A 27,522-nucleotide genomic window follows, 5' to 3' on the forward strand; every position below is an offset into this window, starting at 1 on the left:
GGGCCCTATGCAGTTGAAGAAAACAGTCAGTCTTGTGATATTTGAAGCATGTGATTTATGTCATACTCACAGAGCCTTCCTGCAGCATCTCACAGCTGGCGTCAGTCTCCTCCAACCCTCCTCTGATGTTTTGTATTGTCTTAATTCCAACACATGTAGCACGTCCTCAGACATCAGAAGCATGTGAGCCAGTGCTGAACAGTGGCCAGGTGACAATCCATCTGGGAAGCCATCTGGAGATGCCATATATTTCTGAATTTCTTCATGTAGAGAATGATCATTCATTTCAAACAAGCACTGGAAAAGATTAATGTATCTTTCAGGAGATGGATCTTTCCACTTGAGAACTTTGATGTAGTGACATGTTTTCTGGATACTCTCTGAGCTATTGCATGTGTTCGTCAGCAGGCCCTCTAAAAGGACCTGATTACACTCCAGTGAGATGCCAACAAGGAAGCGGAGGAAAAGGTCCAGATGTCCATTCTTGCTACACAAAGCTTTATCCACAGCACTCTTCAACAGAACATGTAAAGGAAGGGAAGCCTTCATGTTTCTCTGTTTTTCACTGAGGAAAGACTTCAGTATGTCCAGATTTCCCGACATGTAGGAATGAAATATGAACATGGCTGCTAGAAACTCCTGGATGCTCAGGTGGACAAAGCAGTAGACCTTCTTGTGGTGAAATACACATTCCTCCCTGAAGATCTCAGTGCACATGCCAGAGTACACTGAGGCTTCGTTGACATCAATGCCACAGTCTCTCAGGTCTTCCTCATAGAACATGAGATTGCCATTCTCCAGATGCTCGAAAGCCAGCTCTGCCAGTTTTAATATGACACCCTTATGCAATTCCAGGAGCCCCTGTCTATCTGTCTCACTTTCCTCTTGATACTTCTGGCTTTTCCTGGTGGTCTGGATGAGCAGGAAGTGTATGAACATCTCAGTCAGAGTTTTGGGGGCTCCTTTCCCATCATCTTGTTCCAGTATCTGCTGAAGGACAGTGGCTGAGATCCAACAGAAGACTGGCATGTGGCACATAATGTGAAGACTCCTGGATGCCTTAATGTGCAAGATGATTCTGTTGGCTTGATTCTGGTCACTGATCCTCTTCCTGAAGTACTCTTCCTTCTGTGGGTCATTGAACCCTCGTACTTCTGTCACCTGACTGATGCACTGAGAAGGGATCTGACTGGCTGCTGCGGGTCGGGAGGTTATCCAGATGAGAGCAGAGGAAAGCAGAGTTCCCTGAATGAGGCTTGTCATCAGCACATCCACTGATGATGTTTCTGTAACATCAGACACCTTTTGTTTCCCTTGGAAATTCAGTGGAAGTCGACTCTCATCCAGACCATCAAAGATGAGCACAATGTGGCAGTCTTTGTATTCACCATTCTGTAGCTCCGTAAGTTCAGGGTGGAAGTCAAGCAGTAGCCTGTGAAAACTGTACTGATCATCTTTGACCAAATTCAGCTCACGGAATGGAAGCACAAACATGAAATCTACATCCTGGTTAGCATTCTCCTCCGCCCAGTCAAGGATGAACTTCTGCACTGAGACAGTTTTTCCAATGCCTGCTATGCCCTTGGTCATGACTGTTCTGATGTGTCTATCCTGTTCAGGTAAGGGCTTGAAAATGTCATTGCAGTTAATTGATGTGTCCTCCATAGCTTGTGGCCTGGATGCTGACTCTACCTGCCAAACCTCATGCTCATTATTCACCCCTTCACTCTCTCCCTCTGTGATGTAGAGCTCTGTGTAGATCTTGTTCAGGAGTGTTTGAGTCCCTGACCTTATGAAGCCTTCACATATGCTCTCAAACCTCCTCTTCATACTGGCTTTATGGGTCATCAGTGCTTTGCTCAAGACATGGTTGTCTAATAAAATAGATAAATAACATTTATCAAACAGATGTCAATATCACTCACAGCTAACTGGTCACTAAATCCAGGCGCAAATGATCTCTGCATGCCTGAAGGACATTTCAATCTGGATGAAGGATCAGCACCTTCAGCTTAATCTTTCCAAAACTGAGCTCTTGGTGTTTCCAGCAAAAACAGCTATTCCCCAACAGATCAATATCCAGCTTGATTCATCCTCACTGACTCCAACCAGATCGGCACGTAACTTGGGTGTCATAATTGATGACCAACTTACTTTCTCTGAGCATGTTGCCTCAATTGCAAAGTCATGTCGGTATACCCTGTACAACATTAGGAAGATCAGACCTTATCTGACACAAGATTCCACTCAGCTTCTTGTACAGGCAATGGTTATCTCCAAGCTGGACTACTGTAATTCTCTGTTAGCTGGCCTACCTGCTTGTGTTTTAAGACCACTACAGATGATTCAGAATGCTGCAGCACGACTGGTCTTCAATCAGCCAAAGAGGACACATGTAACCCCTCTCCTAGTTACTCTCCACTGGCTCCCTATAGTAGCCAGAATTAAATTTAAATCTCTCACTCTGGCCTATAGGACACTGACTGGATCTGCTCCCAGCTACTTCAGTTCTTTAATCACGATGTACATTCCCAACCGCCCATTGCGATCTTCTGAGGAGCGTCTGTTATGTCGACCAACCATACATGCTAGGTCAAATTGTAGATCCTATTCTTCAGTGGTTCCGTGTTGGTGGAATGAGTTGCCCAGTGCTCTCCGTTCCAGCAACAGCTTTGGATCTTTTAAGAGGGGTCTTAAGGCATATTTATTTAATATGCACTTAGTCCTTTGAGTTTGTGATGTGTTATGGTTTGTATAATAGTATTGTTTTGTTATAATTTGTCTATTGATAGAATTTGAAATTTATTTTGCTATTGTCCTTAAATTTAGCCATACCATGCTTTAGTTATTATTATTATTATATATAATTAACTGAGTGACTTATTTGATTGCTATTCTCATTTCACTGTTTTATTTCTCATTAGGTTAGTGCTTAAAATTATTGTTTTACTGATAATATTACTATTCTCCCTAGTTTGTAATTGTTCACTGTTAATTTAATTTGTATTGTTATTTATTTGTATGTCGCTTTGGACAAAGGCGTCTGCTAAATAACCATAGCCATAGCCATAGCCATAGCCATAGCCAAATGAGAAATAAACATATGAAGACTTCTGTATACCTGCTAATTCAGCCCTGTTGAATGGAGCATGCTCAGTTAGATCGCTTCTCACACTGTAGAGACAAAGAGTATGTGTTTATACAGTAAATCCATAGAATCAAAAAGACCAAAAAGCAAAGGTTCAATCTTTGTTCACACATGTTCACACACACACACACACACACACACACACACACACACATACACACACACACACACACACACACACACACACACACACACACACACACACACACACACACACACACACACACACGTGTAGCAGTGTGGAATAGCCTAGCACATCTGTGCCTTTAAGGACTCTCCTCTCCAGTCACTGTCATTAGTTAACTAAGTGGACACAGCGGGGTGGGTTCTTTATAAGGCAACTTGCATAGTGGGCCAGGTATGCAGCAGGGGTGAAGCTAGTCGTTTGGCTCTTCCGGTCGTGGTGACTCTTCCGGTCGTATGTCAGTTATTAGCTCTTAGCTAATTAGTTGGTTTCATTCTCATTGAGCTCAATGCAATTCAAACCAGCTAATTAGCTAACAGCTAATAACTGACATAAAGCATGCCAAACTCTTAGTATGGTGAAGGGTATAGTGTTGATGTGGGGTTATTTTAATTCCAAAGGCCAAGGGGACTTTATCAGGGTGCATAGTGTCCTGGATCCATTAAATAACTGGCCTTTAAAAATAAAAATATAAATCCTCTATGGGAATTTAACATGGGCGTTCCAATACTTATGACCCCTGTATTTTAAGGAAAACATTTATTTATTTACAATACATTATTCATTCACAAAGAAAATTGATGTCCTTAAAGATTGAATATTTCCTCATTTTGTATTCATTGTGGTACAGGAAATTAAGTTGGCCCTATAGAGGTCCGCTCGTGTCATCTGAGCTTGCTGGTGTTATTCCTGTTCTTTGCATTTTCGTTGTCCTTTGTGGTTTGTTTTGTTTTTGCAGGAGTAGGGGGTGCTGCAGGGGAGGCTGGTCACCTGGTGTTGGTGGGAGTCCAGCTTGTAGTGCCTGTGTGGGTTCTGTGTGTGTAAGTGGGTTCAGTGTGTGTATGTGTGTGTGTGTGTGTGTGTGTGTGTGTGTGTGTGTGTGTGTGTGTGTGTTTCCAGTACTGTTCACCTGTGTCCTGTGCGGGTTGCGGTGGTTGTGTCTCCTATATCCACGTTTGGTCTTGACCTCCCTCTCTTCAGGATAGCCTGCCTCCCTACTTCCTCCTGTTTAACTAATTGTCTTGCTCCCTGTCTTGCTGCATTCCCACCCTATTAGGCACAGTTATACATTTTAATAATAAATTAATATTTTCTTAAGTCTTGTTACAGCTCTTTCCCAGCGGTCTAAGTTTTTCTTGCATTGTTCCATCCTCGGTGCTTAAATGAAAACATTCATTTGGTGGAATTCTGTCTACTTCTTATGCCTGATTGAACCTGTGAACTTTTTCAATCTTTTGGGGGTAACAGGAACCTACTGTATAACTGGGTTTGACACTGGGGTGGCGTAGTAAGTTACTATATTAAACCTGCCAGTTTTTGGCACCGCCACACAAGCACACACACACACACACACACACACACACACACAAATCTCACTTTGGATCAGACTGTGGTGGTCCACTATTCAAACGAGGAGGTTCCCCCATGGACCAGTCACTCTTCATGGACACACAGCTGGGCACTGGAGACACTGGTCTGTGAGTCTGCAGTCTAGATACATAGGAAGACAAAACACATGCTAGATTGAGCCAACACATTTTCAAAATAGTCCCATGGACCAGTCATGCTTACACACACACACACACACACACACACACACACACACACACAAATCTCACTTTGGATCAGACTGTGGTGGTCCGCTACTCAAACGAGGAGGTTCCCCCATGGACCAGTCACTCTTCATGGACACACAGCTGGGCACTGGAGACACTGGTCTGTGTGTCTGTGGTCTAGTTACATTGGAAGACAAAACACATGCTAGATTGAGCCAACATATTTTCAAAATAGTCCCATGGACCTGTCACTTTTACACACACACACACACACACACGCATGCAAGCAAACACAAATCTCACTTTGGATCAGACTGTGGTGGTCCGCTACTCAGACGAGGAGGTTCCCCCATGGACCAGTCACTCTTCATGGACACACAGCTGGGCACTGGAGACACTGGTCTGTGTTTCTGCGGTCTAGTTACATATGAAGACAAAACACATACTAGATTGAGCCAACATATTTTCAAAATAGTCCCATGGACCTGTCACTCTTGATGTGAGAATTACTGATGACACAGAAATTACAACATATTTTGTGCAATGGTTATTGGTGTGGATGGTGATACTGTACATACATAACAAGATGTACTGTAGATGAGCCATTTTTATCTGTGATAACCAAACACGTTGGTCAATATGCACTCCAATATCTAAAGAATGCATCCAACCAAAGCAATGGTAAATACTGCTAACAGTGCATATTATTAAAAGCAGAGAACTGATGTTTCGTACAAAATTGCTACTCCAGTTTAAGAACTGAATTTCAACAGGTCATATACAGTATGCAAGCAGACTCATCCTCAGGGAAGCGTTCTCCATTGCTCTCTATACATTCACTGCGTTGAAATAATGTTTATGGACCTTAAGCTTGGATCAGCCAATTCTGCTCTCTGTGACTGATCTTTACGAACAGTATCCTGGCCACCTTGAGGGGAATCCATCCTAAGAACAAAAGAGAGACAGAGAAACAGACAGGCTTTTGAAGGACAGATGAAATGATTTAAAGACAGAGTGAAAGAAAGAGCGAAAGATGCAAAGTATAAATGAGTGTGAGTGCCCTTCATTTGTCCCTCAGAGCTTACTTTTAGCAGACCAATCAGGTCTGTGAGTCGACTTCTGCTCCACCAATAACATATATGATGACAGAAGCAGGGAAAGCACTGGAACGACAAGAGGAAGTATAATCAATACGAATACGAAGACTTTACTTGAACTTCTCTTGTGCTTTTCTAGTACTTCTAATACCTCCCACATAATTTACATGTAGTTACAAAGCCTCTCAGCTTTTACCATAATAGCTCCACTGTTTGTATCCACTAATTACCTCACAGTAGACCTTAGTATGTGAGGTTCCATGGAACCATGTCTGATACCATCACCACAAACATGGGGGCACCACAGGGTAGTTTTATCTCCTTTTGTATTTACCCTGTAAACCACTGACTGCAGGCACAACAGTGATTCCTGTCATTTGCAGAGATTCTTGATTGGTTCCATTCTTAATGTTGACCATCCATCTTACCAAAATGAGGTGAATAGTTTTGCGAGGAGGTGTGATGAAGTCAAAGGAGCTCATCACTGATTTTCTAAAGATAAAGCTGAGGTAACCCCCATCCTGATTAAAGGACAGTTGAGGTGTTGACCTCCGCCTGCATTGTTCTTCCTTGGTTGTCATACTTTTGAACCTAAACTAATCGTTTCTTCCTTGGGTCATTTCAGACCTTCCCTGAAAATTTCATCGAAATCCATCCATTACTTTTTTAGTTTTCTTGCTAACAAACAGACAGACAAACAAACAAACCCCGATGAAAGGTTGGACCTCACCCCTCATACCTGGGGGTTCATGGGGACAACAAGCTGGGCCAGAGGATGAACTACCTTCAAGAAGGCCGAGTCCAGACTGCTGTTCCTTAGGAATCCTTGATGACTAATCTCACTCCGCTCTCTCTGTCTGTCTACGCAGAAGCTCTAGTCAGCTGAGGTCATTTGTTCCTGCAGCAATCAGACCTTCACTAGAACTGCTGACTAATGCTGCTGTGCTGTATCTGCTATGTCTGAACAGTCAGCATTGACTTAATTGATTTATTATTCTGACACAAATAGTACTTATTATCTATTTGACATTTTGCACATATTTGGAACACTATACCATTAGTAAGTTACCAGTGATGTTGTGGTGGTTCTGGTGAAACACTCATTCCCACCACGTGCATCACGCCCTGTGCGCAGTGCACCAAAGGACAGAGGGGGCACCCACATAAAGCTTTACTACAAACTGCCTTTCTTGATAACGTGTACAATGTCAAGATGCACCAACGTCACGTTACATGCAAGGATGATACTTTTTGGCTTCTCTCAACTTCCACCACATATAGCAGATGTAACTTTACTTGACCTAATCCATTAAATTGGGAATGCATCTTGCGCGCACAGGAGAGAGACAGAGAAACTGACAGATTTATGCCATTGCGTATCTCCTTTTTCATATAATAAACGTTTAAAAGGACATCAACAAAGACGAGGCAAGAGGATGTTGCGATTTGTGAGTTTATGTGATTCTCACTACTGACCTACTGTTTTCCAAGCGTTTACATGAAGCACATGATACTGTATGCCGATTGACTGAAATGCACTCTATTCAGATAGCTACCAGGCTCATAATTCACTTTACTCATAAACAGAAATGTCCACCAAGCAACATGTCATTACACACTTCTATTCCCAAAGCAATAAAGGCTGCTCATAACAACTTAATATTGTGCATATTATTGTTAATATCGTGGCATCAATGTAGCTCCTCCAACAAACAAGGCTTGTGAATATAGCTCTGCCAAAAGGGCATCATAAGCACATAAAGACTTAAAGTGCCAGTGCACCATTTTTCACAACAGCATGTCATACAGCATTTCTTCGGAAATTGATGCACAGTGACGGTCTTTAATTACAGGTGTTTTATTTCACTTCAGGTGTTTGAGTTATCATTTATATGTTCTAACTTATTCACATCTTATTAACACATTTGATTCTGACACAAATGGTACATATTACTTTTATTGCCTTTTGCACATTTTTTGGACATTTAGCAGTAATGTTGTGGTGGTTTTAGTGAAACACTACTGTGCCTTGTTCATTGGCTGGAATTGTGTTGGTCTCCGTCCGAGCCATTACGTATGCATAGGCCTACAGTAGCCTACTGTATGCTAAGCCTTTGCTTTAAAATGGATATCTGAAGGGGGAGCCTAGGGGCAATGGGTTGTGGTGTAACACACAGCCTCCTAACTTTGTAGTCCTTAATATTGCTGCAGCTGCTGTTCCTTGGTGACAATCTAGATTTAGACAACATAAGCTTTATCTGTTCATACCACTTTTTTAGTAGCCTAAGCCAATTCAAAGGAAATCCGAGGCAGGAAAAAAGGTTGGCTACTGTAAACAGGCCTACGGCGCGCGTCATTTCGCAAATGTATCAAACCTGTGGAAATTCGTCGACTAGCCTCTACACGAAATGTAAATCTTCAGTTCACGGAAACAAGATAATTTACCACCTCTAACATCGATAACAACTATACATTTAATGTATTACACCTACTTACCTTACCTTCATAAAAAACAATGGAAACGGTCTAATACGCAATCTGTTTTTTCTCTCGATCGGTCATATTCACTTTCGTTTTCACCTCTTCCGCGTGTATCACATGACCAATAGCACGTCCCCCTCCACCATGCCAGTTTACAGATCTCTCGCGCACTCACTCACTCATTCACTCATTCGCTCACACACACACGCACACGCACGCACGCACAGGCACGCACGCGCACGCACGCGCGCACACACACACACACACACACACACGCACACACGCACACACACACACACACACACACACACACACACACACACACACACACACACACACACACTTCTGTATGGAGTAAAGGGAGAATTATATTTCCTGCACAAGAGGACAGAACTGGAGAGAATGGTATGGAGTATGGAGGATCTTTTTTTCCTTCTCAGTGGCTACGGGTTAGCCTGACAAGCCAGACTAGATGTCTTGGCTAGCTACGGGTTGCTGTCAGGCACGGCTATGCTTATGCCAGGGCCAGGCAGGCACTATTCATTTGTGACTGTTTTATAAACGTGAATATGAATATAAACCAATTAAAACTGTGTTTGTGAGGTTTTATGGATGACTATGTGTAGTTTTGTTGTTGTTTGAAAATATGACCTTGAGAAAGCAATAGCATGTGAGAAAAAAAACGCATTTGGACTCTCTTGTAATACTGTACCACTTTAGAGCTGGATGCAATGGAACTGGACATGGAGTAACTCATCAAAATACTCACATACATATGCAGTATGCACACTTGCAAACACATACATAGAACACACACACACACACACACACACACACACACACACACACACACACACACACACACACACACACACAAACAGCTGTTTCTTATGAATGCCAAGGCAATCTGTCACCTCTGCTGAATTCCTCCTACTGTTTTCCTAAAGTGTGAGTAAAGTGGAATGACTTCTGCTCATTTAGAATGGACCAGCATGCAGTGTGACTGAAATGGCATAACAGGAAGATGGCTCTTGATGTCATGTCAGTCAGCCACACTCAGGGGCGCTGCTAGTAAATGAAGGCCCCATGAATCTGGGCCCCCAAAATGCTATACTGTAGGTGGGCTGAAGAAAATTGACAAACTGAGATTTGAAATACAGTATATAGATTAACTGATTAGCACATTATTACTTACGTATAGAGCGCCAAAACATTACACATGTCTCATGGCGCTTTACAGAGTGTTAAACATTCAAAGAGAGCCCATGAGTAACAGGGGCAAGGAAAAACTCCCTAGAGTTGGAGATACATATAGGAAGAAACCTCAGACAGATCCACGACTCAAGGGCCCAACCCATCTGCCCAGGGTCAGTTACTGTACAGTAGAGTATAGTCATTTGTAGTATCAGAAGGTGTGTGTGTGTGTGTGTGTGTGTGTGTGTGTGTGTGTTTGTGTGTGTGTGTGTGTGTGTGTGTGTGTGTGTAAGAGACTGTAGGCCTACGGATATCTTGTCACTACTCCTCTAACTCCTCTAACTTTAAGCTACATGACTACATGCAGAGACTACAGTATGTGATCATCACATACACATTCAAATGAAAGCAGTCATAGAAACACAGCCTTCCTATTTGTATGGAGACAGGTTGGACTAGTCAACTGAACATTTTCCACCTCTGTTAGGGCCAAAGAAAGTTGTACAACAAACTGAACAAGTAGGCTTCCTCTAAAATGGAACCGCTTGTTTCCTTTGAGTGCTATAAAGGCACAAATATTGCTGATAGTGGCACCCGGGTGATAGGCGGGATAACGGCCTTCGAGGTGTCCTGTTATGAAATTAACGGACTCCACTGAGTGTCGAGGAGTTCTTTGTCTCTGGTCCTCGTTCATTAATTCCATATAACAGGACACCTCGGTGGCCGTTATCTCTTACTGATGGTACAGTTTTCAATCGCTTTACTGCTTGTGTCAACTGTGGCATCTCATTGTCAAAACATGCAGTTATCAGGAAACTCATAAAGCTGCTCCATAAAGCTGCTCCAGCTCCTTTACGCAGAGGTGGACAAAGTACACAATTCCTTTACTTACGTCAAAGTTGTCAAATACTATTTTAATACAAATGGAAGTTGCTAAATCAAATGTTGAAGAGCAGAAGCATTTCTAATATCATGCCTCCAGAGTAGCATAGCATAGCTGTCAGGCTGATAGCTGCATAAACTGGAGCTAGGTAGGCCTACTCAATGACCCTGAGAAACAGAGATTTATGTGGAAAATGACCAGTTTTCCTTTAAATACTCAAAAGTATTTTTTCCTTTTCAAAGTACTGTAATGAAATGCTTATTTTGTCAATAATAGGGAGTACATGCTATGGTTGGTCACTAGTATAATGTATATGACTTGAGCAGACCTTTAGTTCCTTACATTCAACATTAACATTTTTAACTAGTTTCATAACTTTGCTAAGACGGAGGCAATAATCCACTTTAATTTGGTGTTCATTCTCTGTTCACAAATCTAAAACATTTTCATGGCCGAATGCAAGGACAGCTCATCTTCAGAATTGTAATGATTTGAAGCAAACGCCACCTTACCTGTTCAGTCTGCAGTCTTGTCCCCTTTCCCCCTCTCACATTTCACATATTTCAGAAAGCAGGAGGATCTCTTAATCTCTCAAGTGGCTGTTGTCTTTAAGATGGCGCCCGACTCACTAGAACTCAACAAGCGGGACGTCTGTGTAAGGTTGTTCTGGCAATGATTCATGATCACTCTGCTCATGAATCCCTGCAGAGGCCAAAGGTCGTCTCCTCACCTGTTTTATAACTCAGCACACCAACACAATCTAGTTTTGTACACAATAAGAATTGTCAGAAGTTTTACATCATAGTTATTATATAACTACATGTATGGCTTAACTCCATGTTTCCCCCAGCTCACAGAACCAAAAATATACAGTAGATAGTGTTGATATGTCACTTTAAATACAGTGTGTATAGTCAGTGAAGTTATGAGGATGTATCACTTTCTCCATGAGAATAATACAGTACAATACCTACAGTACTCAATACAAATGGATGTGTAAGGAGCCAAAGGCTGTGACTGTGTCACATTCTGTCTGTGAAATTAAATGAATAAATAATGAATCCCTCCCCCAGCCTGTGTGATTTAAACAGCAGTAGTGCTGTCAGTCAATAAGCTCCACTAGTAGTGTTACCAGTCTGTATTGCCTCATGTTGTGCTGGGCTTTACTCAAGGTGAAATATATTATGTGTGTACTGTGTACACTTCCTCATACCATTGATACCATTTCTGTGAAACACATGACAGGTGATTTAAAACTGACCTTGCTCCTCCCATCATGTGTAGTCTTAATGATGTGCTGCTGCCACCTAGTGTTCTATTATAGGAACAACGTTGCTAATGTCTGGCAGTATTCTGTAATAATTTGTCTAAAAGACTGAATGTAGAATGCACTTGGCAGGTTGACACTGTTGTCAGATCACAAAGAGCATAAACTATTTCAATTTCAATTTCAATTTCATGTCGCTTATAGAGCGCCAATACATTACACATGTCTCAAGGCGCTTTACAGAGTGTTAGACATTCAAAGAGAGCCCATGAGTAACAGGGGCAAGGAAAAACTCCCTAGAATTAGAGATACATATAGGAAGAAACCTCAGACAGACCCACGACTCAAGGGCCCAACCCATCTGCCTTGGGTCAGTTACAGTACAGTCATTTGTAGTTTGAAAGTTACAATGACAATGAAAGTTCAAATAGTCCAGTGTAGGGAATAAATTGTCCATTAGTAATCCGAACTACAACAGTGAGTCAGGTGTGTGGTTGCTCAAAACGACAATGTGCTTGCATGCTTACAGTTCATACATGCACATGAACTATAAAATAATAATAATCGCTTTTTACCACCCAACTCACATATTTATAAAGAACTAGGGCTGGGACTCGATTAAAAAAATTAATCTAATTAATTAGAGGCTTTGTAATTAATTAATCGAAATTAATCGCATTTTAATTGTATATAAATATATGACCTGAGAACAGTGAGAAGTTTTTTTTTTTTCACATGGATTTTTAGTATAGCCTACTATTGGATAATGACTGAATACATAGGCCTAAGCTTAAGCAACAAAAATATTAATAAGTGTATTAATAAGTCCAACAGACCAGTGCAATTTTTGCCATAAAGTGTAGCAATACCATATTTAGAAATAGTACATTTTCAGAAATTCATGTAGCCTATAGATAGGTAGACCTTCTGTAAACTATAATACTGTGATATCCTGTTAATTGTGTCACCTGTTACCTTGAGTTGAGTTCATGAAATTGCTGTGTCCCTTTAAGGGGAACTGGGGGGCGGAGTTTACGTGTGTGCGTGTGGCTTGTATGCGGTTCTGAGTGTGAAGTTTCTTTTAGGTCTATGAAAGTTGGACATGGAATTAGGTGCGGTGGATTACTGTTATTGCGTGAGTTGTGGCTGTAACAGCAACTCGGTTGCTATTTGTTTAATAAATAAAGCTCAGAGGTTTCCCTCAAGTGTTTGGAGTATCACAATACTTTGTCCACGCTAGCAGCTAGCTGCTTTATGTTTTGCACTGAGGTGATACCTGCGGTGATACGTCCTTGTTGCATAGGTTGCACACAGCCATGCTCTTATCTACGCTTCCATCCGTTCGTTTTTTGTAACAACATTTCCCATCCACGGGGCCAACCAACGCGGTCACATCAGCTTCTTTGTTCATGTTCACTGTGCCACTGTGGTTTGTTTTGGTCTGAACCGAACTCATGCGCGTTACTTGGTGCTCCAGTATAATCGGTCCGTCTGAAACTCATCCAGTGAGAAACGTTCCGCGGTGCAAAAATAAATAGGCATACGATTAAAATGCGTCAATTTTTTTAACGCATTAATGTTTGTGTAATTAATTAATCGTAATTAACGCGCTAAAGTCCCGGCCCTATAAAGAACATATTTATTTAGTTATCTTTAACTCCCGGAAGAAGGCATGTAGCCGAAACGCGTCAGAGTTTTTAGAAGGTTAATATGACCAAGCCATAACAATAAAGGCTTTTTAAACTTTTTTAACCGAGAGTGCCTTGGGGTTTCTTTGTTTGTTGGCATTCAGTATCCCATCCAAAGAGCACCTCAAACTTAAGCAACCTTTCGAGTCCAGGAAGCGCTCCTCTACCCCTATTTTTTTTAACATGTTGAACAATGATGTAAAGTGCACATAATGGCAACAAGCAGTCAGCTGTGTGGCCTTAACATGTTGAAGTGTGATGAGCAGAAGGCTCATAGGAGGTTGGGCTACAGATGCTCCTGTTGTTGTAGTTGTGCAGGATGAGCCTGTGGAGCAGAGAGCTGCATGGGCAACAGTTCAGGTCATCCTGGCTTTTTGGTCCAGAGGGGGTCTTGATGTGGACTGGACATGGCAGCCGTCTAGCACACCTACACACTCTCTACACACGGGACGGTTGGCTAAGGCTATAGGGTTCCAAATATGGCTCCAATATGGCTCCACTGAAACAGGTGTCAGGATATTGAGCTGTATGGTTAGGTTTATTTAGGTTAGGGACATGGAGTTATGAAGGAACTGACAGATAATGGCATTGCGATTTGCGATATGATGTCTGAAGGTCAATGAATTGATTCAGTTCAATATTCCAATGTTCTCTTTAATTCGTGCCACCACTGATTGGTGAGCAATGAGCATGCCTGGTGCAAAAGAGGCACGGCCTAACTAACACTTTTCTCAGTTCTGAAAAAAACACACATCATGTTATGGAAGGAATGGCCGTTTACTAAATGGAACTCCACTGGACATTGAGCTGCATATGGCATTGAGGTTAGAGAAATGGGATGATGAAGGAGCTGCATATGGCATTGAGGTTAGAGAAATGGGATGATGAAGGAGCTGCATATGGCATTGAGGTTAGAGAAATGGGAAGATGAAGGAGCTGCATATGGCATTGAGGTTAGAGAAATGGGATGATGAAGGAGCTGCATATGGCATTGAGGTTAGAGAAATGGGATGATGAAGGAGCTCGTCACACATTTATAAAGTCGAAAAAGGTTCTCCACAGGCATGCATGTGTGCTGGGCGTCTCTCCGCATCAGGACTGCATCAGGACTGCACTGATAAACTGTTTTCCTGCTTCTCAGTCTTTTAGTCAGTATTTCAGAAACACTCACACAAATGGAGAGAGTACAACAGAGGAAAGATGATGTAGCAGTGACAAGCTCTCCTCTCCTGCAGGGCTAGGAGGTCATGTGATCTGGCACAGGGACACTGAGGAGTCATAATATCCAAACCTAAATCCAGGGTAGAGGGGTTCACTAAATGTGGAGTGGAACGTGTGCAGGTGGGTGAGTGTGTCAGAGGAGACGCTGTAGAAGGACAGTGTGTCTTCTGGCCAGTTCAGGTACACTCCTACTCTGCTGGAGTGGGAGGAGGGGTCAGGTATGGCAATCTTATTATTATTGTGCCAGGCAGAGTAACTGTTACCAGAGTATCTCAGTCTCCAGGACTTGTCATTATGTCCAAACCCACAGTCATCACCCTTCCCTTTTCTCTGGATGCTCTTATAGGCCACTGCTACTTCGGCCCCATCACCTCTCCACTCAGCCTCCCAGTAGGAGCATCCAGACAGACCCTCTCTACACAGCACCTGATAACAGTAGTCAAATCTCTCTGGGTGGTCAGGATATGGCTGCTCCTCCCTCACATATGTCACCTCTCTGTTCCCCTCAGAGAGAGAGAGAATTCTGTGTGCTGTGTTTGGGTCCAGTGTGAGCTCACAGGCATCTGCAGAGAAGAGAGAGGAGAGAGGAGACAACATTCTCATCAGAACATGGGGTAGGAAAGGACACACACGCACACACACACACACACACACACACACACACACACACACACACACACACACACACACACACACACACACACACTAGAGCTGCACAATTCGGGGAAAATATATCATTGCGATTTTTCTGACAGATATTGCAAATACGATTTTCGATATGATTTTTGAGGGTCAATAAATTGATTCAGTTGAGTATTCCAATTTTCTCTTTAATTTGTGCTCAAGAGGCACAGCCCTCAACCGATTATGAAGCTCAGCAATCAGAATTCCTGTGCCCCTCTCACAGGACGCATGCCCACCAATCAGAAGTGGCGTACCGTAGTCAAGGACGATGAAGTGAGTATAGCAGTCAGAAATGTGACAAACGCACAGTACTCAGTGACCTCAGAGATTTGTGTGGAAAATCGCCTGAATTTCAGGAAAATTAAAATAACTCACATTTTCTCAGTCCTGGTTTAATCCTACACTCTCCTCCATGGTCACACCTTAGGAGGGATAAGAGAAGAAAGTACAGAATTGACACAAAACTGAGTACTGTATGTGAACTGAGAGATGTACATCAGAGTCTGTATATCAACTTATCAGGCAGGATATTTTTCAGTAAAGAAGTGAAAGTAAAGTGACTGGGATTTATTGTGTTAGTGTGTGTTTATCCAAAGCGACACAGATTCGAATCGATCCCAGTTCTTCCAGATTGTGTCCTGCCAACAATCTCAGTGTTTCAGCCTACTGATGGCCCGGTCAACAGCCTGCTCCACCCTCTATTTGCGACCTGTTCTGACCGGGGCATGGATCTGACGAGTCCCTCAGTTCTAGAAGCATCCGGGCCGTCTGTTGTCCAGCTGGATCACCGAGTGGTAGCTGAAGAGGTGATACACTCACCTCAAAATCTGTAGATTACAGTTGGGATCATCCCGTCTGTCTGTGAGCTCTCTGACACCCGAGTCTCCTGGGTGATTGTAGCTCAGATCCAGCTGTTTCAGGTAGGAGGGGTTCGATTTGAGGGCAGAGGACAAGAGAGAACAGCCCTCGTGTGTGATGAGACAACCAGAAAGTCTGAAACAAGAGATGTTTTTTCCTAATTATAAATGAAGGAGATTGTATTGAAGGTAAACTATCCATTTGCACATTCAGCCAGTATGACTGAAAATCCCCAACAATTTATCAATCATGTGCAAACGTTTCCACAGGCACACTGGCATTACAGTGGATCAAGTACTATGTTATTACACTCCTTTTTACTGACCTCAGTGTCTCCAACTTGCACTGTGGATCTCTTAGTCCCACACAGAGCAGCTCCACTCCTTCATCATGCAGGTCATTGTCACTCATGTCCAGTTCTCTCAGATGGGAAGGTGCACTTTGCAGCACGGATGCCATCATTTCACAGCTTGCTTTAGAGAGGTGGCACAGATTGAGCCTGTTTCAAAAGAGAGTGGAAGGTCAGTCTTTGAACACTGGACATTTTCAGGGCTAATTAACTAATTAACAAAGTTAATTCCAAATCGTATACAGGCAGCCAACAATGCCACAATATGTGTGCACACAAACCTTAAATTTGTCAGCATACAGTTGGGGCTACTAAGTCCTGCAGTGAGACATTGAAATCCAAACTCGTGCAGGTCATTGTGACTCAGGTCCAGTTCCTTTAGGGAGATTGCGGACTGCAAAGCAGGGGCAGCAACTTTACAGGATTTATCTGTGAGCTTAGAGCCAGCAAGGCTGCATAGAGTGAGAGGGCAAGAGACAGAACAAAATATGGCATGAATATAAACAAATAGTACACTGTTAAAAATGTTACAGGACACATAATTGGCTAAATTATAGGACAAGAGAAGAAGGAGATTGTAGGATTAGAACAAAATCAACATGATATACAAAGAAAGGTCAAGGGTCATTCCTTGGTAGAACTGGTCCAGGGTTCCTCAAATCACACACTGGAACACACTATAGCCAATCTGCAGGAGGGTTCCTCAAATCACCCACTGGAACACACTATAGCCAGTCTTCAGGTCCAGGGTTCCTCAAATCACCCACTGGAACACACTATAGCCAGTCTGCAGGTCCAGGGTTCCTCAAATCACACACTGGAACACACTATAGCCAGTCTGCAGGAGGCTGCATGAGTGCATAATTGAAAACCATGTCTCCTTGAAATCACACAGTTCAGGATCTCTCCTTGACTTCCTCGATTACCAGCCGAGACAAGCACACAGTTCCAGTAAGATGTGGACCACAATGAGGTACAAGACAGAAGAGCATGTCTAACACAAACGTCGAAAGTCGAGCACAAACCTTAAAGTCTGCAGTTTACAGTTAGGGCTACTGAGTCCGGCAGTGAGAAGATGAGCTCCAGTGTCCTCTGTTAGCTTACAACCGACAAGTCTGCATAGAGTGAGAGGTACAGTAAGAATACACCGTTTAAAATAGTATAAGACAAATAATAGGACAAATTATATTACAAGAAAACAAGCAAATTACGAGATGTTATGTTATAGGACAAAGCAAAAGAAACATAAAAATAAATTATTGCTTAGCCTCATCATCACTTGTCTTTTCTTAAAATGATGGTACGTATTTTAGGATATGTAAATGTATGGGCTATAAATGAGCATAATACATTGTGAAATTAGATTGTTAGTATGATTAACACAGTTTACTGCTGACAACATGTGTTTGTCAGCTGTTTGCAATATTACTGACCTAAGGGTCTCCAGACAGCAGTTTGGACTCTGTAGAGCAGACAGCAGCTTTTCTCCTGACGTCTGCAGGTCATTTTGACTCAGGTCCAGCTCTCTTAAGGAGGAGTCTGCATACTGCAGAACCGAGGCCACAATCTCACAAGACGTCTCTGTTAGCTTACAGCCAGAAAGTCTATAAGAGAGGGAAGAGAAGACAAAAAAAACAATAAAATGTGTCCAGGAGCTCTTAAAGTCTTCATTGGACTTTAGTAGATGTCTGCATTTAATACCGTAATTTACAAGAAATATTTGATAGCTACACTTCTGGAACGACTTAGTAATAATTTAAAGCACCGATTTAAGTTTAATTTCAAGTTCTGAATTCTTTGAATCTTAGTGCTATCTAGTGAACCAACGCTAGCAAACTATAAACATAACTCGTACAGAGTCTGTGCAAAGAGAGCTCTGAACTCCTGTAAGTAGCCTAAAACAGCACTGTAGCTTTAGGTCTACATTAAATCTACAGTATAGCATGCAACCTGTAAAGTATAAAGTTGTACGTAGAAAGTGACCTCTATGACAACAGGACTACACTTACAATAATTCAGCAGACATTTTTCATGTAAAAAATTAACTCACAGAGCCTTTCTGCAACATCTCATGGCTGGAAGCAGTCTCTTGGCACGTTCTGGAGAGGTTTTATATTTGCTCAGGTCAAACTCATCCAGCACCTCATCAGACATCAGAAGCACATGAGCCAAGGCTGAACAGTGAACCAGTGAGAGCTGTTTCACAGCACCTTTCTCTGCCCTCAGGAAAGCCTGGATTTCATCATGAACAGAGGAGTCGTGCATTTCCACCAAGCAGTGGAATAGATTGATCCACCTCTCGGGTGAGATATTTGGTCTCTGCATCAACTTCAGGTTCTTGATTGTTTTCTTCACACTCTCTGGGCTGTTGTGTGTGTGGCTCAAGAGGCCAAGTAAAAGTCTCTGATTTGACTCCAGACAAATGCCATGAAGGAAACGAACAAACAAATCAAGGTGTCCATTCTTGCTTTCCAATGCTTTGTTCACTGTATTCTTCAGCAGCTCATCTAGGGGTACATTGGGCAAAGACCTGGACCTTCTACTAAGAAATGGTTTCAAGACCTCCATGTTCTTACTCAAGTAGGAGGCAAACAAATGAAGTGCAGCAAGAAACTCCTGGATGCTCAGATGCACAAAGCAGTAGACATTCTTCTGGTGAAACACACATTCTTCCCTAAAGATCTCAGTGCACATGCCAGAGAACATTGAAGCTTCACTGACATCAATACCACACTCTCTTAGGTCTTCCTCATAGAACATGAGATTGCCATTCTCTAGATGCTTGTAAGCCAGCTCCGCCAGTTTCAATATGACACCCTTATGAGATTCCAGGAGCTTCTGTCTATCTGTCTCACTTTCCTCTTGATACTTCTGGTTCTTCCTGGTGGTCTGGATGAGCAGGAAGTGTATGAACATCTCAGTCAGAGTTTTAGGGGCTTCCTTCCCATCATCTTGTTCCAGTATCTGCTGAAGGACAGTGGCGGAGATCCAACAGAAGACTGGCATGTGGCACATAATGTGAAGACTCCTGGATGCCTTAATGTGTGAGATGATTCTGTTGGCTTGATTCTGGTCACTGATCCTCTTCCTGAAGTACTCTTCCTTCTGTGGGTCATTGAACCCTCGTACTTCTGTCACCTGACTAATGCATTGAAAAGGGATCTGACTGGCTGCTGCTGGTCGGGAGGTTATCCAGATGAGAGCCGAGGGAAGCAGAGTTCCCTGAATGAGACTTGTCATCAGCACGTCTACTGATGATGTTTGTGTCACATCAGATAACTCATGGTTCTCTTGGAAATTCAGTGGAAGTCTACTCTCATCCAGACCATCAAAGATGAACACAATGCGACAGTCTTTAAATTCACTATCCTGTAGCTCCCTAAGCTCAGGGTGGAAGTCAAGTAGGAGCTTGTGAAGACTGTACTGATCATCTCTGACCAAATTCAGTTCACGGAATGGAAGCACAAACATGAAATCTACATCCTGGTTAGCTCTCTCCTCTGCCCAGTCAAGGATGAACTTCTGCACTGAGACTGTTTTTCCAATGCCAGCGATCCCCTTGGTCATGACACTTCGGATGTATCTCTTCTGTCCAGGTAAGGGCTTGAAAATGTCATTGCAGTTGATTGCAATGTCTTCTGTAGATTGTGGTCTGGATGCAGATTCTACCTGCCAAACTTCATGTTCACTGTTTACCCCTTCACTCTCTCCCTCTGTGATGTAGAGCTCTGTGTAGATCTTGTTCAGGAGTGTTTGAGTCCCTGACCTTATAATGCCTTCACATATGGTCTCAAACCTCCCCTTCATACTGGCTTTATGGATCATCAGTGTTCTCTTCAGGATATGTGTGTCTGATTGGCATCAAACAAACAAACATACACACACACACACATACAACAACAGTCAAACAGACATCAGTAGGCTCACAGTGAACTGGTCACTGAGCCAAGAATAGCAGCCATGAAAAATCTGGTCCCTGGGTCCAGTTATTAATAACAGTCCTTTGGGAACAATTGTTCTGAAATAAATATATGAAGACTTCCATATATGTACCTGTTAATTCAGTCCTGTTGACTGGAGCAGGCTCAGTTAAATGAATCCTCCCAACACTGCAGACAAAGCGTACACATATGGTAAATGCACTGAACCAACACACAGAGAGTACAAACACACACACACACACACACACACACACACACACACACACACACACACACACACACACACACATGTATGCATGTACAGTATGTATGTGTATGCATATATACAGTATGGAGCACATGTATTTGATACCATGCTAAAACAGGAATATAAAATCAAACTGCCAAGGACACCAATTTTCTTTGTGATTGAAGAATGTATCGTAAAAACATAAATGTTTTCCTTAAATGCTAAGGGAAGGAAGTATTTGACCCCCTATGTAACCCTATTGGAATTTAACACATAGGGTTAACATAAGGGCAGGCAGATTTTTATTTTTAAAGGCCAGCTATTTCATGGATCCAGGATATTATGCATCCTGATAAAGTTCCCTTTGGAATTAAAATAGCCCCACATCATCACATACCCTTCACCATAGCTAGAGATTGGCATGGTGCTTTTTCCAGTAGGCCTATTAGCCTGTTTGATTGGCATTGAGCTCAATGAGCATCAAACAGGCTAATAGGCCTACTGGAAAAAGCACCTTGCCAATCTCTAACTATGGTGAAGGGTATGTGATGATGTGGGGCTATTTTAATTCTGATAAAAAAATCTGCCTGCCCCTATGTTAACCCTATGTGTTAAATTCCCATAGGGGTTCAAATGTACTTCCTTCCCCCTAGCATTTAGGAAGAACATTTATTTATTTACGATACATTCTTCAATCACAAAGCAAATTGGTGTACTTAGCGGTTTTATTTTTACTCATTTTTTTTTTAATTAAGACAGTAAGATCAATTGTCAAATGATGATTTTCTATTCCTCTTTTTAGGCAACTTTAACATGGTATCAAATACATTTCTCCTCACTGTATATATGAACTGGTCAAGAAAAAAAAACTGTTCAAAGGAAAGGCATGGACCCCGCCTACATGCAAATCTGTAGTACTAGTTAGAAAATAATTGCACCTCCATATCTGCAAATGAATATCAGCTGGCTTAGTAAAAATGATGGGATATAAAACACACCACTGGGGCCATTATCTGAAAGTGGAAGGAACATCTCTGCAAAAAAAAGTTTTAACTCACTTTATATCTGATTGGGGCGGTCCACTGCTGAGTTTGGGAGGCTGATCCATGGACTGGTCACTCTTCATAGACACACAGCTGGGCACTGGAGACACTGGTCTGTGTTTCTGTGATCTGGAGAGAACAAAATTTGGTAAGTTATCTTCACAATTGTGGTTCAAGAATAAATGTCTTTATCTATGTCTTTCTTTCTACTTGTAGATCTCTCTCTCTCACACACACACCCTCACACACACCCTCACATATACTCCATACTCACACACACACACACACACACACACACACACACACACACACACATATAGACAATAGGATATCTGGGGGGAGAATCTGATACTGTAACTCACTTCATATCTGATTGGGGCGGTCCACTGCTGAGTTTGGGAGGCTGATCCATGGACTGGTCACTCTTCATAGACACACAGCTGGGCACTGGAGACACTGGTCTGTGTTTCTGTGATCTGGAGAGAACAAAATTTGGTAAGTTATCTTCACAATTGTGGTTCAAGAATAAATGTCTTTATCTATGTCTTTCTTTCTACTTGTAGATCTCTCTCTCTCACACACACACCCTCACACACACCCTCACATATACTCCATACTCACACACACACACACACACACACACACACACACACACACACACACACACATATAGACAATAGGATATCTGGGGGGAGAATCTGATACTGTAACTCACTTCATATCTGATTGGGGCGGTCCACTGCTGAGTTTGGGAGGCTGATCCATGGACTGGTCACTCTTCATGGACACAGAGCTGGGCACTGGAGACACTGGTCTGTGTTTCTGTGATCTGGAGAGAACAAAATTGATTTGGCAAGTTATCTTCACAATTGTGGTTGAAGAAGAAATGTCTTTATCTATGTCTTTCTTTCTACTTGTAGATCTCTCTCTCTCACACACACACGCTCACATACACACACACACACACACACACACACACACACACACACACACACACACACACACACACACACACCTACACACACACACACACACACACACGCACACACACAAACACACACATGCACACGCACACACCAAGCAAACACACACACACAGATTTTCTGGGGGGAAACGTTTTTAACTCACTTTATATCTGATTGGGGCGGTCCACTGCTGAGTTTGGGAGGCTGATCCATAGACTGGTCACTCTTCATGGACACACAGCTGGGCACTGGAGACACTGGTCTGTGTTTCTGTGATCTGGAGAGAACAAAATTGATTTGGCAAGTTATCTTCACAATTGTGGTTCAAGAAGAAATGTCTTTATCTATGTCTTTCTTTCTACTTGTAGATCTCTCTCTCTCACACACACACACACACACGCACACACACACACACACACACACACATACACAAAAGTATATCTGGGGGGGGGGGGGGGGGGTCCTGATACTGTAACTCACTTCATATCTGATTGGGGCGGTCCACTGCTGAGTTTGGGAGGCTGATCCATGGACTGGTCACTCTTCATGGACACACAGCTGGGCACTGGAGACACTGGTCTGTGTTTCTGCGATCTGGAGAGAACAAAATTGATTTGGCAAGTTATCTTCACAATTGTGGTTCAGGAAGAAATGAGAATTCTAAACCTGCAAGAAAAGGAGATAATACATGTATTTAGTCAACTCCAATTAAGTATTATGACCATACACACAAACACACAAACACATATGTCATACACACAAACATTACAGTTTGATGCACAGATTCTGTTTGTCTAGTTTCACTGGTTTGGGTTTTTTGGAGTCTAGTAGTCTTGTTTGCCCAGTTGACCATGTGCTCATCTCCACTACAATGCGTACGGTGTTGACCGCTTGCTCTGCCTCGTTTTTCTTCGTTGTGCTGCCTCATGTTTCCTCACATCCTCACTCTATCATCGTGTTAACGTCACTTCGCTGCTGCACACGTGTGGACCTCATTGCCATACTGTATAGTATATAGTGTATATCCTTTTTTTGATCCTGTGAGGGAAATTCGTGCTTTGCATTTAACCCAATTTAACAGAATTAGTGAACACACACAGCACACAGTGAGGTGACTCACACACTAACCCAGAGCAGTGAGCTGCCTGCCCAACCAGCGGCGCTTGGGGAGTAGTGAGGGGTTAGGTGCCTTGCTCAAGGGCATTTCAGCCGTGGACTGGTCGGGGATCGAACCAGCAACTGCGGTTACAAGCTGAAAGCCCTAACCAGTAGGCCACGGCTGCCCAAGGCTGGCTACTGTATGTCTGAGTGCCTTTGAGTTTCAATGCGATGCTGTAAGAAGCTGTAACAGGGCCAGACTGGACCCAGTCAGCCCCCTGCTCGGCCCCTAGAGGGTCTTCATCGTCGACCCAAGCTGCCCCAATGATTTGCCCAGGGGGCAGGATGTGGAGGTTATAGCTTCAGCCAAGTTAGTATGCCAGCTGACGGCCGCCATCTTTAAAAAAGGGCGTCCAACATGTGCTCACTTCTGGCTCCATTTTCACAATCAAGCAAATCAGGTGACCCATTTCAGACCAGAACCAGAACCAAATCCCATAACCCATAACCCATAGCCATAACTCATACCCTAATCATAACTGTAACCATAACCATACCCATAACCTTAATCTTAAACCTAACCCTAATCCTAACCCTAACACTAACCCTAACCCATACCCTAATCATAACCGTAACCATAACCATACCCATAACCCTAATCTTAAACCTAACCCTAATCCTAACCCTAACCATTACCATAACCCTAATCTTAAACCTAACCCTAACCATTACCATAACCATAATCATAACTAGTGTGCCTGTCTGAGTGTTTTGCGAGTGAAGATGTTTTGCTTTTGTGAGAAAACTTTGTTTTGTGTTTAGGTCTAAATCTAAGAGGCAACCTTGACAACACAGACAATATTTTAACAGGACCGTGTGTGTGTGCGCGCGCGTGTTCGTGTTCGTGTTCGTGTGTGTGTGTGTGTGTGTGTGTGTGTGTGTGTGTGTGTGCGTGTGTGCGTGTGTGCGTGTGTGCGTGTGTGCGTGTGTGTGTGTGTGTGTGTGTGTGAGTGAGATGGACTCACCCAGCACTGAATACTTGATGTCCATGAGTACCGGTAACGGACTCCTCATCCTTCAGAGACACGTGACTGGACACAGGGTAATCCATTCTAATCAATCAATTTATCAATCAATAGACAGAGAGAGAGGGTGATTTAGATTACAAAAATCATGAGACAGGTCCCCTGTCATTCTCACAAAATAGCCAGATCGGATATTAGTCAGTCAAGAGAGAGAGAGAGAGAGAGAGAGAGAGAGAGAGAAATAAAATTGCCTATAGGCACGTAATTTTAGCAGCAGTGATGACCAATCAGAGGAGGGTTCAAATTTGCAAGAGTAAACTTTGGCCCTTATTCGTTTTTATCGATTGTTAATGGTAAACAGTCTGATGAGGTATTTTCATGTGAAATACATGGATACTGGATACTTCAAAGGTAACATTTTAACAACATTAATCAATAGCCTATAGACATTTAAACTCCAACTGAGGTCCTGAGACAGTGTGAAAAAAACAAAACTTGCACTTTTACTTCTCCAGTTCAAACAAATGCATGCATGCATCAGGAGAATTTGACAAGATTTGGGAAAGATTCTTGAAAGACTGGAGTCTTTTAACAAATGTCCCTCACTGAAGTTTTACTCAAACGACGACAAACTTTCAAGAATCTTTCCCAAATCTTGTCAATGTCTTCTGGTGTAAGGATGTCTGAAAGGAGAAGGATTTGAGATATTCAGACCTGCAGGGAGAACTGCCGCCCTGCGAGTTCCACACCACTTCATACAGTACATGGACCAGAATATGCAGCCAGTATCATTCTTTATTTTGTTGGCCTAACAGGTTTGAACTGGAGCCCTCACTGGAGAGACACTACAGGTGAACAGGGCAGACTAATATAATGTAGTATCACCGTGACACTTCCCCAGGTGCTTTAGAGAGGCTGATGTTTTTAAAACGTCTCTCAGTTATCAGGAAACTCATAAAGCCGCACCAGCTCAGACTCTCTCATATCCCGTGTGTAACTTTCTTTAGGTAAATCTGATTAAAGAGACAGAATGAAACACATGCAGATGTGAAGATCCCTTAACAGCAGACACACTTTTCACGTTTTACACACTTCACATGAACCACTCTGCAACACATGAAACTGGAGCCCGTTATGGCTTAGCCTATAATATGTGGCTCATCTTCACAACTGTAATGATTTGAAGTGAACGTCACCTTACCTGTACCTGTTCAGTCTGCAGTCTTGTCCCCTTCTCCCCACTCTCACATGTTTCACAAGGCAGGAGCTATCAAGTGGCTGTTGTCTCTAGAATGGCGTGAGACTCAGTGGAGCTCGACATGCAGGAAGTCTGAATGAGGTTGTTCTGTTAATGATTAAACGGCTCATGAATTACTGCAGAGGTCAAAGGTCATCTCACCTGTTTCGTAATTCACCGTCTTGTAGCGCACCAACAGAGTCTAGTTTTGTGCACTATAAGAATTGTCAGGAGAATTGTCATTCTTATTTTATATCTACAAGTATAGCCAGTGTGTGTTGCCTCATATTAATACACACAGCACACAACACAGAGGGGGAAGTGTGTGTTGCCTCATATTAATACACACAGCACACAGCACAGAGTGGGAAGTGTGTGTTGCCTCGTGGTAATACACACAGCACAGCACACAGAGGGGGAAGTGTGTGCTGCTTCATATTAATACACACAGCCCACAACACAGAGGGGGAAGCGTGTGTTGCCTCATATTAATACACACAGCCCATAACACAGAGGGGGAAGTGTGTGTTGCCTCATATTAATACACACAGCACACAGAGGGGGAAGTGTGTGTTGCCTCATATTAATACACACAGCACACAACACAGAGGGGGAAGTGTGTGTTGCCTCATATTAATACACACAGCACACAGAGGGGGAAGTGTGTGTTGTCTCATATCAATACACACAGCACACAACACAGAGAGGGATTAAATTCAACTACTTTATTGCTGTTATTTGTGTGTCGCTTTGAACAAAAGTGTCTGCTAGATTCCATAGTCATAACATGTCTGTCGTAGAAAAAGTCTTACCATTATTTACAGTATAGGACTAAAACAAGGTATTCGTAATAGATTACATGAGAGAACAAGAGCAGTCATGATGAGGAAAAGCTTTTATAATTACTCCCTAGCTGCATCTGTTTAATATTCAGAAAACATACAATACAAGGTTCAAGTTCAAATTAAGAAATTCAACATAGCATCTGAAAATCCTCTGCAGCAACATACTCCATTATTACTAAAGTGATAAACACTGAGTCCCAGCCCTTAAAAAACCCATCGACTCTCACACCATTTTTAATCTTCAGATATCATACAATAACATACAACAATCTAGGTTCAAGTTCAAATGTCATTGTAAGAAATTAAACTAAAAAAAAAGAAATAGAAATAGGAGAAGGGGGGAGGAAGAGGACAAACACACACACACACACGCACAAGTGCACATTCACAGATGCACGCAAACTCACACACACACACACAGAGAGAGAGAGAGAGAGAGAGACAAACAAAGAGAAAGTAGCTAATACAGACAACAGGGACAGAAGGAGAGATGATCGTGGACTGAAAAACACACACTCAGAACCCCGCC

General features: G+C 42.6%; 2 protein-coding genes across 2 annotated transcripts in view; both read right to left on the reverse strand.

Annotated features, from left to right (window-relative positions):
• Positions 1 to 22,595, reverse strand: part of LOC134086938 (NACHT, LRR and PYD domains-containing protein 12-like) — a 176,458-nt gene extending 153,863 nt beyond the window's left edge. The window contains exons 1-9 of the mRNA XM_062540137.1: positions 22,539 to 22,595; positions 22,186 to 22,299; positions 21,839 to 21,952; positions 20,664 to 20,719; positions 18,661 to 20,461; positions 18,044 to 18,214; positions 17,636 to 17,725; positions 16,892 to 17,062; positions 16,587 to 16,760 (exon numbers count right to left, since the gene is read on the reverse strand). Of these exons, the coding sequence (XP_062396121.1) occupies positions 16,587 to 16,760; positions 16,892 to 17,062; positions 17,636 to 17,725; positions 18,044 to 18,214; positions 18,661 to 20,461; positions 20,664 to 20,719; positions 21,839 to 21,952; positions 22,186 to 22,299; positions 22,539 to 22,588 (2,741 nt within the window). The 5' untranslated portion in view covers positions 22,589 to 22,595. The remainder of the gene's footprint in view (positions 1 to 16,586; positions 16,761 to 16,891; positions 17,063 to 17,635; positions 17,726 to 18,043; positions 18,215 to 18,660; positions 20,462 to 20,663; positions 20,720 to 21,838; positions 21,953 to 22,185; positions 22,300 to 22,538) is intronic.
• A 4,292-nt stretch (positions 22,596 to 26,887) lies between these two features.
• LOC134086980 (NACHT, LRR and PYD domains-containing protein 12-like) overlaps positions 26,888 to 27,522 on the reverse strand; it is a 63,837-nt gene continuing 63,202 nt past the window's right edge. Inside the window, exon 15 of the mRNA XM_062540182.1 lies at positions 26,888 to 27,522. This exon is cut by the window's right edge and continues 1,120 nt beyond it. The gene's annotated coding sequence lies outside the window, so the exon portion shown is untranslated.

Source organism: Sardina pilchardus, chromosome 1 (assembly GCF_963854185.1).
Source record: "Sardina pilchardus chromosome 1, fSarPil1.1, whole genome shotgun sequence".
NCBI classification, from domain to species: domain Eukaryota; kingdom Metazoa; phylum Chordata; class Actinopteri; order Clupeiformes; family Clupeidae; genus Sardina; species Sardina pilchardus.